Here is a 17,272-nt window from a genome sequence, read left to right as displayed (position 1 = left end):
TAATCATGGTTGTTAAAAACGAGTAATAATCCTTTCTACTAATAGGCACAAGGCCTGAAATTTTGGGGAAGGGGGCCAACCATTCAGATCGACTGGTACTTAATTTATCGACCCTGAAAGGATGAAAGGCAAAATCAACCTTGGCAGAATTTGAACTCAGAACGTAAAGACAGACAAAATACTGCTAAGCATTTTGTCCAACATGCTAATGATTCTGCCAGCTCACTGCCTTCAAAAGAAGGAAAAAAAGAGTAGTAACAATACATATGGATAGCTGACAGTGTTTGATTGTTGTAAAAGGCAGATATGGAAAAAATTCCAGTGCTTCAATGAGTTTGTTGAAATTGATAAAATTAAAACAAAAAAAAAAAAGGCAACTGACAATAACTATTATTTTTTTCTCAAAATAATTAATTAGCTAAACCATATGTTTCCTGTGAAATGGAAGCTTGTAATAAAATGAGAAACATAAAAAGGATCTATGTTAAGTATGAATTTAGAGAGAGAGAGTCTTAAGCTAAATGAAAGAAAGTTATTAAAATAGTCTTCAAACTTAAAAAGCAAACAAGTTATAAAAATCATAAAATTACAATTAAGAAAATATGTATGTATATATGTATGTATAAACTTGATCATACAAACAGGATAAATAGAACTCAAAACATAAGTGTGTATATATATATATATATATATATATATATATATATTATTATATTTTCAATTGGCAAAATTTACAAAGTGACTTTTGGCCCTTGAGTCTGTATGTAGACTCTGCCAATTAAAAATAGCATACATACAGACACACACACAGATAGATACATACATACATACATTACATTATACATACATTACATTACATTATACATACATACATATACCTTTAATTGGTTGAAAAATACAATAAGAAAATTGTGCAGTTTAAGAAGCAGATACCATTATAGAAATCATATACAACCTTGAGATATTTAATCATTAAAATTTAAAAAATAAGAAATACAGGAAGAAAATCACATTTTCTATAATGAATAACCATAATCTCTTTGAAATGCTCTGTGTTTCTTTCAATTACTTTAAATATAACAAAGAATTTAGTAAAATAACTTAGTTATCATTCAGCTAGTGTTAGGAACATAAGGTTTGGTGGAAGATTTTAATTCAAATCTTATGTAAAAAAGACATTTGTACTCAGAGCCAGAGGTGATTTCAGCCGGGTTGGTAACGAAAGGGTTAAATGTCTTTTTTTTTTTTAGCTCAGGTCTCCTAAATCCAAATGTCACACAAAAAAGAGTAAAATAACTAATTTGTATGCTATGAAGGGAAGAAAGTGTATCTAAAATGCAAAGTAGAATGTTCTTGTTAGTACTGAATCACACATCCATACCCAAAAGTACACACACAGACCAAGGACATACACATACATATACAGACATTATTCATTTCAGCCTTTAGCTGACTGAAAGCATAAATGTAGAGATCCTTAACATTTATCAGAATTGCTTGTGTGACATGATCCTCAACCGTCTTGGTTCATTCAATTCTAGAAGAAATTAAATAAACAGATCAACAACAGAACAACACAATACATGAGACATTGAAGGGTTGGCTCATTTTAACAATTTATTGTTGCCCTCTGTACTGTATAAATAATGTACACGAGTAAATAATCATCATTACATCCAGGGTGATGCAGCCATTAAGAGCTGCTGACATCTTGCATCTGCAAGAATTGTTGGGTAATAGCATAGTCTACAAGGCGCCACTCAGCAGTTGGTGTGAACTGGAGCAATGTGAAATGAAGAGACTTGCCCAAATACGCAATGCACGGCCTGGTCTAGGAATTGAACCCACATCCTTACTAATGGGAGTTTAATAGCCTCACCATTAGGCCACATGCATTCACACATACACTACACAAGTGGAAAGACAAGAGTTAACTGCTGTTGTATAACAGATAATGTAAATAACATAATTCATTTGCTCATAATTCAAATTTCTAAAGTGCTTAATAATTTTCAAAATTAGAGAAGAGAATAATTATATACATTTTTTTTTATTATTATTATTATTTCAGAATTTATAAATATTATTGAGGTTTGTTTGAATAAAATATTTTGAAATAACCAAATAATCTCTATTTTGTTTTAATCATTTCAGTGAAGATCAGCAATTGAAATGAGAATATGAACTTGATAAGGTTACTATAATCAAACCAAATTGCACACACAAAAAAAGGGGACTTTATACATAGTAAAAATGGATTTTAAATCAGGAGTATAGTTTGCTAAACACTAACCTAAATACATACATGAGTAAATGAAAGTCTGTAGTTAAGTGACAACAAAATTAAAGCCAAGGCAGTATCCAATTTTAAATGGTGGATTTCTTATAACTTAACTCTTCGGCTCTTAAACTAGCCATATCTGGTCCATAATATTCAATTGGCTTTATGTTTAAACCAGCCAGATCCAGCCTCTTACACCTACCCTACAATATCAGTCTAAAAATTAATAATCACATCATTGGAGTCTCAAAGCTATGAGATAATGCAGGATTAATTCAAAACAATGTGAATAGATACAAGTACTACAATTGAAAGAGTAAACTGAATTCTAAAGGGTTAATGTGTGAAACAGAAATAGTTTTGGTGTGCTTAACCCTTCAGCATTCAGACTTCTCTGTCAAATGTAATGCCTTTTTTTTTTTATTCACATTGCTTTGAATTAATCATGCATTGTCACATAACTTTGAGATTTCAGTAATGTGATTGTTTATTTTTAGAATGACCTTGTAGGTTAGATGTGAGAGGCCAGATATGGCCAGGTTGAACACAAAATAGGTAGAATATTTGGGTCTGGATATGGCTGGTTTTAAATGCTAAAGGTTTAAGCTTACTGGTGTATCTAAGACTATCATTATGGTTCTAAGACAATCCCTTAGGACTACATTCCGAACATAAATAAAAAAAAAAAAAATTACTGCCTTGAACTTCAATAGAAAACAAACATGAAAACAAATAAACTAAAGCTGTGCTTTGAGATTTCCAATGTTAACAAATAGTCAAATTGTTTAACTAAATAGTTTAAATGCTTTGAACATTTTTACATGAACACCAAACATGAATATCTTAAACATCAAATGAGAGAGATCTTGAAAGACAGACATAATGGGAAAATGCTATGAGGAGAAAACCCTAATGTTTTTAAACCTTTAATTAAAGAGTTTTTGATTAAAGCAATGAAAGAATTGCTGATGACCGGATAATAACATATACTGGAAAGTATATGGGACAGGGACAAATCTCTTGAAGAAAACATTTAGGTTTTTTGTTTTTTGGTGGGTGTTTGGGGGGTGTTTTAAATATGTTGCCCAAATGTTTCTTGTGATGCATAGAGAACATAAAGGAAGCCATCATCATCTTTTTCTCGTTCATAAACCTCCGATATAGGGGTTGTATTGCTGATCATGCTTCTGTCATTGACCAACAAGTAGAAGGCCTGGCCAGGATGCAGCTGAAGTCGAAACCTGAAGCAAAGGAGAAATATATTTCAGCAAAGCAAAAAAACAAATACAATAACAGAGAAGAATGTATTTGCAAGATGAGGGGAATTTATATACTCGTTTTTATAAATGTGCATATGAATAGCACATAGCTTTCTTTTGGCACTCCGTCGCTTACGACACACACACACACACACATATATACATTTATATATACATATATATACATATATGATGGGCTTCTTTCAGCTTCCATCAACTAACTCTACTTGCAAGACTTTGGTCAGTCTATAGAAGACACCCAAGGTTCCACATAGTGGGACTGAACCTGGTACTACATGATTGGGAAGCTTGCTTCTTAACCACACATCCATGCCAACAACTGTGAATCATACAATGCTTCTCCACTGTCCCTACCAGTGGTGTAATATAATACAACAAACCTCCAGCCAGCTGAGGAGCCTTTTAACAACTCAAAGTGGTTTTACTGGTGGTGTAGAAAGAGAGCAAGAATGGAGGATCACAGGCCCCCAATGAAATGTTAGACATCATTGAATTATTGGGCCATTTATGTTGATAACAGACAAATAATAGAGAAGGAAAAAAAATATTATAGTGTGTTACCTGATAATTTTAACAAGTTCACTCATGTTAACATTATCTGGAACCAAGAATTTGATTTTGTCCAATAATGGTAAATTTTTCTCATGCTGATATCTCTCAATGATAATCTGGTGAAAAATAAAAAAATAAAATAATTGATCATTTATCAACCCCAGATACATTGTCATCATCATCACCACCACCATTATTATCATCATAATCAGCACTGCTACCATCATCGTTGTCACCACCACCATCGTCGTCATCATCATCCTCACAACCACTGTCGTCATCATCCCCACCATCACCATCATTATCATCAGGTTTTAACATCCACTTTTCCAAGCTTGCATGGGTCAGGTGGAATTTGTTGAGGCACATTTTGTACAGCCCAATGCTCTTCCTATCACCAACCCTCACCTGTTTCCAATCAGAGTGGATGGGTAGATAGACAACCAATTCCTTGAGTTTGAATTTTATTTTGTGAATGGAAACTGATTGGAAGCCCCCAAATCAATATATATAAATATATATATATATATATATATATATATATATATATATATATATATATAAACACTGAACCACAAAGGAAACATGGTTTTTTTCAAATATCATTTTTATAAATATCATACACACATACATATTTATTTATGTATGTGTGTGTGTGTGTATGCATTTCTATACATATACACACATACACAAAGCTTGACAACTAGTGTTGGTGTGTTTATGTTCCTGTAACTAAGTATTTCAGCAAAAGTGACTAATACAGTAAGAACCAGACTTTAAAAAACAATAAGTACCAGGGGCTGGTTTGTTCAACTAAACCTTTCAAGGTGGTGCCCCAGCATGGCCACAATGACTGAAAAGAATGTCCAGGACACTTATAAGCATAACTCTGTCCAACCAGCCTGAACTTACCTGGGTCAAAACAACAACTAAAAAAAAAACAATGGCAACAACTTACAGGTATTTTGTCTGGATGTTCCTGTCGAATAGCTTCTATGTCCTTTACTCTCTGAGCTGCAAAAATATATCAATAAATGATTAAATAAATAAATAATAACGACAGAGGAGACACATGCTATTATGACCAAAGAATCAATTAATGGTTATTTCAACATGGGAAAGAAGTAGCATGAAAGTATCTGTTTATATATGAAGTCTGATCATAAAGTGTCTGGATTGGTGCTATAAAAAGAAAACTCCAACACATCATCATCATCATCATCATCATCGTTTAACGTCCGCTTTCCATGCTAGCATGGGTTGGACGATTTGACTGAGGACTGGTGAAACCGGATGGCAACACCAGGCTCCAGTCCGATTTGGCAGAGTTTCTACAGCTGGATGCCCTTCCTAACGCCAACCACTCAGAGAGTGTAGTGGGTGCTTTTACGTGTCACCCGCACGAAAACGGCCACGCTCGAAATGGTGTCTTTTATGTGCCACCCGCACAAGCCAGTCCAGGGGCACTGGCAACGATCTCGCTCGAAAATCCTACAGGAGCCAGTCAGGCGGTACTGGCAACGGCCACGCTCAAAATGGTGCATCTCATGTGCCACCCGCACAAGAACCAGTCCAGGGGCACTGGCAACGATCTTACTTGGCTTGCCGGGTCTTCTCACGCACAGCCCATTTCCAAAGGTCTCGGTCCGTAGTCATCGCCTCGGTGAGGCCCAATGTACGAAGGTCTTGCCTCACCACCTCAGCCCAGGTCTTCCTGGGCCTACCTCTTCCACGGGTTCCCTCAACTGTTAGGGTGTGGCACTTTTTCACGCAGCTATCCTCCTCCATTCTCACCACATGTCCATACCAGCGCAATCGTCTCTCTTGCACGCCACAACTGATGCTTCTAATGTTCAGCTTTTCTCTCAAGATACTTACACTCTGACGGGTATTCACATTGACATTACACATCCAACGGAGCATACTGGCTTCATTCCTTGCGAGCTTACGTATGTCCTCAGCAGTTACAGCCCATGTTTCACTGCCATGTAGCATGGTTGTTCGTACGCATGCGTCATACAGTCTGCCTTTTACTCTGAGTGAGAGTCCCTTTGTCGCCAGCAGGGGTAAGAGCTCTCTAAACTTTGCCCAGGCTATTCTTATTCTAGCAGCTACACTTTCAGCGCACCCACCCCCACTACTAACTTGGTCGCCCAGATAGCGGAAGCTATCGACTACCTCTAGTTTTTCACCCTGGAATGAGATAGAAGTTGTTTCCTGTTTGTTTGCAGTCTTTATTGCACCTGAACATCTGCCACAAACAAAAACTAACTTGCTAGTTAACCTGCCTTTGATGTTGCTGCACCTCTTATGTGTCCATAGCTTGCACAAATGTGTCATAAGTCCAAAATGTTGCTTTTTTAGAAAACGGAATAAGTTTCGCCATTCCATAGCAAAACCATTGTACTACAATTTGATAGATTTTTGATATCTTGGCATCTGAAGCAGCTGGAGATACAATAGTTTGACCAAAAGCTTGGCTATTGCAAGCAAAAATAAATCTAGAAAAAAACACATTTGGCCAAATTTGGACATACGACAGTTTAACATAATAGCAACAATTTATATGATAATAATATTAGGGATAAAAATCCAAATTTACAGGTAAAAACTACAATTTCTATATATGTCTGTGGATTTTCATGGATGAGTTCAGGAATTGTGGTGTTGCTATTATGCAAAAACGTCGTAAGTCCAAAACATTGCTTTTTCAGAAAACGAAAAAATAGTTTCACCATTCCATAGCAAAACCATTATACTATACTTTGACATCTTGGCATCTGAAGCAGCTAGAGATACAATATAGTTTGACCAAAAGATCCGGCTATTGCAAGCAAAAATGTGGAAAAAAACATATTTGGCCAAATTTGGACATAAGACAGTTTAACATAATAGCAACAATATCAATTTGACATTTAATCTCCTTTGAAGTAGTCCCCTTCTGAAGTCATACACTTTATCCAGCATCATTTCCAAGTAGCTGTCTCATAGCATTGTCTCGGATTTCCTCGGCATCTTGAAATTTTGTTAGGGTTTTCCACCTCAAAGACTGAGCCTTGATTTCAGGGTCATAGCTATAGACCCACGATTTCTCACCTGTTATGACAATTTTTTAAATAGTTTTTGTCTTCCACAATACAATCACGGAGATCCTACACAGCTGAAACCTGAACTTCTTTTTGAGATGACCACACTCTACACACTTTACTTCCAAGCACTACTATGAACAGAAATGAAGAATGTTATAACTTAGTGTGCGTGAGCAACAGAATTCAAAGTCAATCTGTGCCAAGAGACTTCACTTAGCATACTTTAGCTCTGTTATCATAGCAACAGTCTTGATACATTTTGACCAGACCTTGTACAATTCCCTGTCTTTTATGTGTGTGTGTCCATATCATATCCCATCTTTCACCATTTGTCACACTATTTTCTCTCGGTGCACTTATCTACACATCCACCTTTACTGCTCTTCTATCCTATTTTGTCACATATTCACATTGTACCTGGACCTCACATCTCTTTCCTTCCCTCCCTCTCTCTTTCCAAGTGGGCAAGTCATGTATTCTCTTCTTCAGCAAAACTCCTGACCCTCTCCTTCTATCATAGTTTCTTATTCCACGCAGTTAAGGCATCTCATCTTAAGGGCACTTGGCAACTTCACCAGTGTTAGTGTCACATAAAAAGCATCCATTACACTCCGTTGAGTGGTTGGCATTAAGAAGGGCATCCAGCTGTCAAAACCAAATGAAAGCAGACACAGAACATGTCATCAGCAGAATGATACAATCCATCTGTTGAAATCACGTACATCATCAGTCATCATAGATCTTTTTTGATTATCATAGTCACACTCTGACATTACAATATTAGAGATTATATAAACATCACTAATAAAATGAAACTATAACTATATTTATAAAGTCTACAGTGTCATTCAGTCATATACAATATCATTGTTCTATTGCTACTAGTGTCAAAAACTAGCATCAAACAAGTCACTGCAAAAATTTATGCTACAAGGCTTAACAACACTCTTGAAGGGTATTTAAATGTAAACCCATTTAGAATGGCATAAAACAGTCACCTCACAAAAATCCTTTCATTTTAATTTTAAAAAGCACAGGTACTAATCAGCTTTACCAACATCTAATTATTAATTTTGTTAATTTATTTTATACAGGTACAGGCATGGCTGTGTGGTATGAAGCTTACTCTCCAACCATAAGGCTCCAGGTTCAGTCCTGTTGTGTGGCCCCTCGGGCAAGTGTCTTCTACTATAGCCCTAGCCAGTCAAAGCTTTGTGAATGGATCTGGAAGATGGAAACTGAAAGAAGCCAGTTGTGTATGTGTGTATATATATAACATCTACCCACCCACATATTTTTACTCACTGTGTACTTTAAGATTTCACGACGACACTTCATCACCCTTACATTATCCCTTTCCAGCTCCAGACTGGTCACTCCCACCCTGCATGTAACTACTTTACAACAAGAAGCCTATTCTGTTTTGGCCCCTTCTCTTCAAGCATAAATCCAGCGCCTACTGTAAGATAGCCCCCAAATATAAAATATATCCCTGCTCAACTGAGCCAATGCGGAGCCTTGATAGTCAGTTGATCCTCTAGAAACTGTACCCAAATCTCACTAAAATAAAATTATATCATGTGGCCACAGCTGGATTACCTTTGATCATGGATTTGCTGGATTCAGGCTGAGCTGGGGTTAAATAACAACTAAAATGCAACGACAATATTTAGACTATCACTCCACAATAATTTTTTATCGTTAGATCAAAGATAAATCCACTTTAATCTACTTTAACAAAGATATTGCAGATAAAATATTTATAGTGTGATTAATTAAGTTGATTTCTTGTCAGATCAATTATACTAATCCAGTCGTAAATCTCTTATCAGAATGAGTTCTACTCTAAACCAATTAGAAAGAAAAGTTTGAAGTTCAATGGTGAACAAAAATTTCAAATGATTAAGAAAAACAAGACAACCAGCTGATAATAGAATGAATGCCCATATCATCATCAAACTGAAAAAGGAATGATTGATAGCAACAAACTAGGTTACAAAAGTAGACTATAGGAACCAACTTATTCTTAATGTGTGTGTGTGTGGTCATTGCCAAAAAAACATTCGAGCAAGATCATTGCCAGTGCCGCTGGACTGGCTCCTGTGCAGGTGGCACGTAAAAAAAAACACCACTTGAGCGTGGCTGTTGCTAGTACCGTCTGACTGGCCCTCGTGCCAGTGGCACGTAAAAGTACTCACTACACTCTTGGAGTGGTTGGTGTTAGGAAAGGCATCCAGCTGTAGAAACACTGCCAGATCAGATTGGAGCCTGGTACAGCCATCTGGTTCACCAGTCCTCAGTCCTTGTTTGTCCCTCTGTGTGTAGCCCCTTGTGGGCAGTAAAGAAATAAGAATCGTTAGCACGCCGGGCGAAATGCTTCGCGGTATTTCGTCTGCCACTACGTTCTGAGTTCAAATTCCGTCGAGGTCGACTTTGCCTTTCATCCTTTTGGGGTCGATAAATTAAGTACCAGTCGAGTACTGAGGTTGATGTAATTGACTTACCTCTCCTCCAAAATTGCTGGCCTTGTGCTAAAATTTGAAACCAATATTAAGCTGGTGTTTTGTGGAGGAAGGATGAGTGACCAGAAAGGTGAGGAAGCGACATTACGAAGGGACCAGAAGAGAGAGGAAGTGAAGTCACAAAGGGACTGGAAGGGAGAGGAACTAATGTCACATCAAGAAGCAAAGGGTTCAAGACAGCCCCTTTCTTACGGGTGTATGCAAGAGGCAGATGTGCATTTGGAGCGATTGTAGGGTAGCAGTCCTTTACTGACCAGGAGTTGGAGAGATCTTACGTGTGGATACAACTATGAGGTCTTGCTGTTTCCCATGACCTGATGCTTGAAAGGAGTGTTGCTGATTGTACATTGAAGAGCATCCTTTATTGGAGCCTTGCAACTACATATTTGAAACATGGAATTTTGATGGAAGGTTTTAAACAGTTTGTATCATAGAACCAAATGTGGTCTCAGGTAGGTTAATATCAAAAGGGTCCAACAACTGAAATAGTTCTCAACTATATGGTGAAGGCACAAGGCTCAGAGGTCAATTTCCAAACCAGGCTGTGAATTGTGTTCTTGAGCAAGACACTTTATTTCACTTTTATTCCAGTCCACTCATCTATAGAAATGAGTTACAACGTCACTGGTGCCAAGCTGTATCAGTCTTTGCCTTTCTCTTGGATAACATCGGTGGCATGGAGAAGGGATGCTGGTATGCATGGGCAATTGCTCAGACTTGTGCCTCAGAGGGGAACTTTCTAAATGCAGTCCTATGATCATTCATGACCAATGGAGGAGGGGTCTACATATGGTCCCTACTGCTCCTCCTTTATACTTTGAGAAGGTAACTATTTATAGTTAGTAGAATTGAAACATTGAGGCATGAATTATTTTTGCTACAGTAACAGGATACAAAGTGATAAAACACCAGTCACACTCAATACAATCAACTTTAGAACACTACTAGCAAGCTAATAGCCTACCAGAAGAAGTTTTTAATCAGTCATGCTGGTGTTATAGGTCAACATAAAAGCTTGTATAACAAAGCATGAATTCCTCACACATCTGTGACTGACCTGTTTCTATAAAACATCCTGATTTGAATTAATCTAAACCAAAACCTTCCATCAAAAATTTTGTGTTGATTTATGTCCAAAACAACTGCTTAATGACAACAAAGTTACTTCACTATTTAACTGAATTTTTCATTATTTTCAAAATTAACTGAGACAAGTGCAGTGTATTCCAAGAGAGATATGATAACAAAAGAGTTAACCCCTTTTGATACCAAGCCATCTTTGGTTTTGATACAAACTTCTTGTGATAAAGTGATTTAAATTAATAGCAGCTTAATAGCAGAATTCTGCTTTCAGCATGCCAAATAAACCCCTCAGTGAGTGTCACAGCCAATACAAGTGGTACTGTTTGTATCCAGTCTTGCATGAGAACCACATCCAGCGATGAGAGAAATATTACTGTGCTTGGAAAACAGGTAAGGGCTGGCAACAGGTGAAGGAGGGTAACAGAAAGGGTGTTGGGTTTAGAAAATCTGTCTCAATGAATTTCATCAAACCCTGATCATGACGACTGATGAATAGGATACGAGTTGTTTGGCCATGGGTAATGTGTGATTTGAAGGAACTTTGGCAGCTATTTTTAGCAGACTGAATGACCATAGAGCAGTTCAGTTTGATGATTGTGTAGACAGTTGTCAGAGACAAGTGAGTAACCAGTCTGTTTCTAATTCCTAGTTGAAACAATTTGCTTCACTAATTGGTACTTGAGAAAAGCTTGACTATCACCCAATTTCATTTATACATACATATATATAATACATACATATATACATACACATATATACATATGCATATATACACACACATATATACATGCATATACACATACATATGTACATACTCATATACATACATATACACATACATTATATATGTATATATATATATATATATATATATATATATATATAGAAACGCCTAGTTTAGAATAGAGGCAGCTGATGAAGGAAAAGTTCCATAAGTGGCTCGTGTGTTTTCCTATGTGTTCATTCTGTTGTCTGTAAAAAAAAAGTCCGTTTTTGTGCTTTATGTTCCCGTTCCTTTTCTGACGTCCTGTACCCAGATATGCATCTATATATACATGTAGATGTAGGTATGTACATATATGTATATATACATGCATATGCTCATATATCATTTGTATTATTATTATTATTATTATTATATATATATATATATATATATATATATATATATATATATATATATATATACGCACACTCAAATACATATGTACAACATACATATATACACACACACACACTCACACATACATACATGCATACATACACACACATATACATATAAATTGAAGAAACCAATTAAGTGAAATATAATCGGACTATGCTCAGGAGAATCAATTCCAAGTTGTATAAGCTCTGAAATAATTCGACCCGTTTCTTTGTATGGTTAACAAGGATGATGTAACAATGAAGGAACAAAACAAATGAGCAAAGAAACAGGTTGAATTTTGTCACAACAGAAAGAAATATACAAAGTAAAACGGAGTTAATTTAGGCTTACATCAGAGATCACCTACACAAAAAGGGCAAACAAGAGATTACAGGAATTATTATGTTAAACAATGGAAATATTAGACCAAATTTAGGTTAGTTAGAATATGCTTGTGACATATTTCAACTGCTAAAAGGCAAATTCAAGGCAGTTACCATGGAGAAAATATTTCTCTTATGGTAAAAAGATGTGGAAACACTCAGTTTGTTCGGTCTTGTCATCTATCAGGAATCCCACACCATTTTACCAAAAGAGGGATATTTTCACCATGGTAACTGCAGTGAATTTGCCTTTTAGCAGTTGAAATATATCACAAACATATTCTACTAAACTAAATTTGGGTACATGGGGATTAACACATACTTTAAGAAATTATTATTTCTTATATTTAATTGTTTATGTTATGATTTTATTTACTCCATGTACCCAGACTTTGTGGACACCCTGTATATATATGTGTATGTATATATATATCATCATCATCGTTTAACGTCTGCTTGCCATGCTAGCATGGGTTGGACGAGTTGACTGAGGACTGGCAAGCCAGAAGGCTGCTCCAGGCTCCAATCTGATCTGGTAGAGTTCTTCAGCTGGATGCCCTTCCTAACGCCAACCACTCCGAGAGTGTAATGAATATATATATATATATATATGGCGTTAGGAAGGGCATCCAGCTGTAGAAACTCTGCCAAATTAGATTGGAGCCTGGTGTTGCCATCCGGTTTCACCAGTCCTCAGTCAAATCGTCCAACCCATGCTAGCATGGAAAGCTGACGTTAAACGGTGATGATGATGAGATATATATATATCACATAATGGGCCTCTTTCAATGAGTCTGCTTTGACACAGTTTTTGCAGCTGGATGCCTTTCCTAACGCCAACCACTGTACTGGGAGCTTTTTATGCATGGCACCAACACTAGTGAGGTTACCATTTAGCCTGCAAGGCTAAGATTCTTCTCAACTGAGTGGGATGGCCATAGTAGCATGGAAGGCAGTTTAAACTAGGATATAAGAGGTCAAAATATGAGAGAAGGGACTAGAATGGAACAGGTTTCTTGCTGGCCACACTCTAATGACTAAAACAACTAAAAAACAAAATATATATCTTATTTTATTATTTTTTTTTTCATACTCTCTGTGCTCTGAGTTCAAATCCCGCTGAGGTGAAGTGTCCCTTTCATCCTTCCAGAAGTTGATAAAATTTACAAATCCAGGACGGTGAAATGGCTGTGTGGTCAAGAAGCTCGCTTTGCAACTATGTGGTTTCAGGTTCAATCCTACTGTGCAGCACCTTGAGAAAGTGTCCTTTATTATAAGTCCAGGCTGACCAATACCTTGTGAGTGAATCTGGAAGACGGAAGCTGCATGGCAGTCGGTCATGTATACGCGTGTGTGTGTGTGTGTTACGTGTTTATCACCTTATACTAAATCTTCAACATGGCTTTGGTCGGGCCAGGTTATAGTATACAAGATACTTGGGCGAAGGTAAAGAAAACGCACACCACCCGTTTTCGGCGTAACCCTAACCCTAAACACAGGGTATGCGTATTCTTTACCTTCGCCGACACTTGAACAAAGTGTCTCTGCTGTCTTTAAAAAATAAGCAGAAAGTATAAATTTTGGTCGTAAGCGGCAACTAAAAACAGTTGGCTCCCAAAAGGACATCCTGCCGTAAAGCACCTCCACAAAAAGACCCGTCCTACCTAAGCCAAGATGGAAAAACGGAAATGATGATGATGTTCTTATGATATGCAAATAGCTTTCCTCTGAAGGGATTTACCAATCAGCAAATGAGTTTGACTACAACAAGAAGAATTTAAACGAAATTCGTAAATGCAAATGAGTTCGTATTTCTTGATAAAACAAGAAAGAAAAATGCTGACGTTTCGGGTCTGTCCCTTTCTAAGATAGAGTGGAGAGGAATTATTTCTCTTCCCAAGGCATATGAGAATTTCACTAAATAATATTTACTAACATAGACCAACCACTACGTAATTTCTGCAGAATCTTTTATTCATACACCTTAATGAGAAACATCAGAAGCTTAAATCTACATTTTTATTCTCCTCGTCTGTATACTGGGCATTAAATTCGATTTTCTTCAACGTGAAAGCATTTTTTTCCTTCCACCGATTAAATTAGGCACTGCTAATTAAATAGCCTGCCAATTGGGAAGGGAAGGAGGACACAACAAGAAATTTAATGCGCAACATACTTACAGAAATTAATATAGTGAGTGAAACACAGGGTAGTGCATTTTTGCCAGCACAAATCACAAATTTATATTTTATCAAATTACATTTATAAGCCGACAAGTGAATAATATCGATAACAATGATGATACCGAGAGAAAAATGCCGAACACGAGAGCAAAATTGAAAGCTAAAATCAAGAGCATCTTGACCCCACAACATTCCTATTAGAAATTAAAATCATATATATATATATATATATATATATATATATATATATATACACACACACACACACACACACACATATATATATATATATATATACACGCATATATATATATATAATATATATCATTTTGGCTTTCGATTTTGCTCTCCTGTTCGGCATCTTTCTGTCGGTACCGTCATTGTTAACAATATTATTCACTAGTCGGCTTATAAATGTAATACTCTATTGCATCAAGTAATAAGTGTTTATTTTTTGCCTCAAGCAATATGGCCCTAGCTGTTCTGTCACTTGTCTATGTAGGCCATATATATACATTCTAGCATTTAAAATAAATAGAAGTAAACAAATATAGGTGTATATATCGATAGCTATTGGGTTTCCATTAAATGAAAATGCAAATACAAAAAGGTAGCTTCAATGGACAGTAAGTAAACAAACTTGAACCACTGAAAGACGAAAGAAAAAAGAAAAACTGTGATAAGCGGAATTCTGGTTTGATATTAATAGTTTGAGGGGAAAATGTGAGAGAATATATGTAACAGGTAACAGATTGTGATGACTGCTAGGTGTAGATCGAAATAATCTACAGGAAGTTAGTAGCAGAAATGGTGAAGGCGATCAAGAGCTATACATACAACCTGGTGGATTTTATATGAAAATCGGGGCTTTTCGAGAGAAATTCAATCATGAGGGATAAATGAAAATAATAATAATAATAATTTTATAATGATTATAATGATTTAGTAAGCATTTTACTGATTCAAATCGAGGTTTGCGGTTTATTTCATAAATGTAAACCGTAAGAAATGGAAAAATCCGAACCAATACGCAAAATTGAAAACGTGATCGATCGTGTATAGCTAAATGGCCTCAGCCTTCAGGGTGAAATGTATAAAAGAATATCTGCGATCAGGTATCGAGAGAACCTCTGCGGAGGTTGACTGGGATGCTAGAAACAGCAGCTAAATCTGTCTCAAATAACACACTACTTTGTTATAAAGGATAGATTCGATAATGTGGTCCTGGGACGCCCACCGCCTCGTAAAAAAAGACAGGATGATCACGGCTGGAATGCCTTCTAACATAAGGTCTGACCTATCGTGTATATCTCGGGTTCAGACAAAAGCATCAGTCTATTTCATTATAAAGGATCTATTTATAAAATTGAAGATTCGTTTGATATTGCAACGTGTATATATTGTACACACACATACATACATACATTTTTTCCACCTTGTTTTGCATTTATGCGCTTATTCGTACACACACACACATATATATAAATATATGCATGCTTGGTATGTTTATCAGCTTCAGGTTAGCATATGTGATAAATAATAGTTACATAACTTCCATCACAACGTTATACTAACGGTTATATAGATCACATAAAACAAATTTATAAATAATACATACCAAATGGTCGTCTTTCTCGGAATGGTTTCGTTGAATCGCTCATTTCGATTCCAGTGTATAAAGGTGTTCATATGCGTAGAAACAAGCTGTTGTGTCTGTCAGGTTTATTAGGTACTGACCCGAATTAACAGTACACCTCAACAGAACTCTCAGGGAAAAGCTGCATAATTATACACAGATTCCATAATACAGATAATTTAACTTATATGTGATTCTTTAATGTTTTTTCGAAATTATTCAAAACAATTTATCGCTTTTTTAGCGTGATGTTAATGGAGAAAACCAAAACAATTCCATCTATTTGTGTGGGGGTAAGCAAAATTACTAGAACAGCCAAAATACGATGTACATGTGCGAGGTTAATAATAATAAATAAACAGATAGCAGCGATTGGTAAAAATTGATATTTCGTTAACCAATCAGAATGCGTAAAACATGTGAACTGCGCAAAGTTTGTGACGTAATCGACAAGAATGAGAAGACACGCACATGTTGAATTTGTAGCAACATTGTTTATCAAAACAAACAATTTCGCGAAGTTGTTTATTTGCCAGATAAATAAATAATTGTAATTAGTCCTGACTTTGGAGTGTCTTAATATATACTTGATGAAATTAATGCTATCATCAGCAACGATATAACGTTCACATCGACGAAGGCGCTTGACCTGCTAAAAACAAAAGCTGAATCTCTCCGAATTTCACCTCCGTTGTATTAGCAAAAACAAAAGAAAGGACACATTGAATAATATAGTACTAAATACATTAGGCCTTATAATGAGGTAGAAGAGGTCATATTTGGCTCACCTTTGCTTATAGGTCTTGTTGTTGGGGACAGACTTTGGCTAAACAGCAATGGACAGACAGAACCAACGAAAGTTCAATATCCTACCCTGGTTTCTTAAAAATGGGGGACCCACATTGTATTATGTGGTCTAGAATACCCTATAGCTGGATCATCTTTTGATATGCTTTATCAAGCTTTATTTTGGGTCTGAACAACAAAATTCGCATCGAAAACAAAGCCAGTTTTAAAGTAATTATAGATATAACAACTTTAATGAAATAGCTGTTATTAAAGAAATGGATGATTCATATTAAAAAGTAAAAACTCGCACAAGAATGCAATATATTT

General features: G+C 36.1%; 1 protein-coding gene across 1 annotated transcript; it reads right to left on the bottom strand.

Moving 5' to 3' along the window:
* Positions 1-1,604: 1,604 nt before the first annotated feature.
* Positions 1,605-16,235, bottom strand: LOC106882390 (microtubule-associated protein 1 light chain 3 alpha). Its single transcript, XM_014933052.3, has 4 exons — positions 16,139-16,235; positions 5,072-5,127; positions 4,123-4,229; positions 1,605-3,522 (listed from the first exon to the last, which is right to left on the bottom strand). The coding sequence occupies exons 1-4, from the start codon at positions 16,179-16,181 to the stop codon at positions 3,354-3,356; spliced, it is 375 nt and encodes a 124-aa protein (XP_014788538.1). The 5' UTR covers positions 16,182-16,235; the 3' UTR covers positions 1,605-3,353.
* Between the last annotated feature and the right edge of the window lie 1,037 nt (positions 16,236-17,272).

This window comes from Octopus bimaculoides, chromosome 7 (assembly GCF_046866305.1).
Source record: "Octopus bimaculoides isolate indiv1 chromosome 7, ASM4686630v1, whole genome shotgun sequence".
Lineage (NCBI taxonomy): Eukaryota > Metazoa > Mollusca > Cephalopoda > Octopoda > Octopodidae > Octopus > Octopus bimaculoides.
This window is presented reverse-complemented; position numbering and strand designations above follow the sequence as displayed.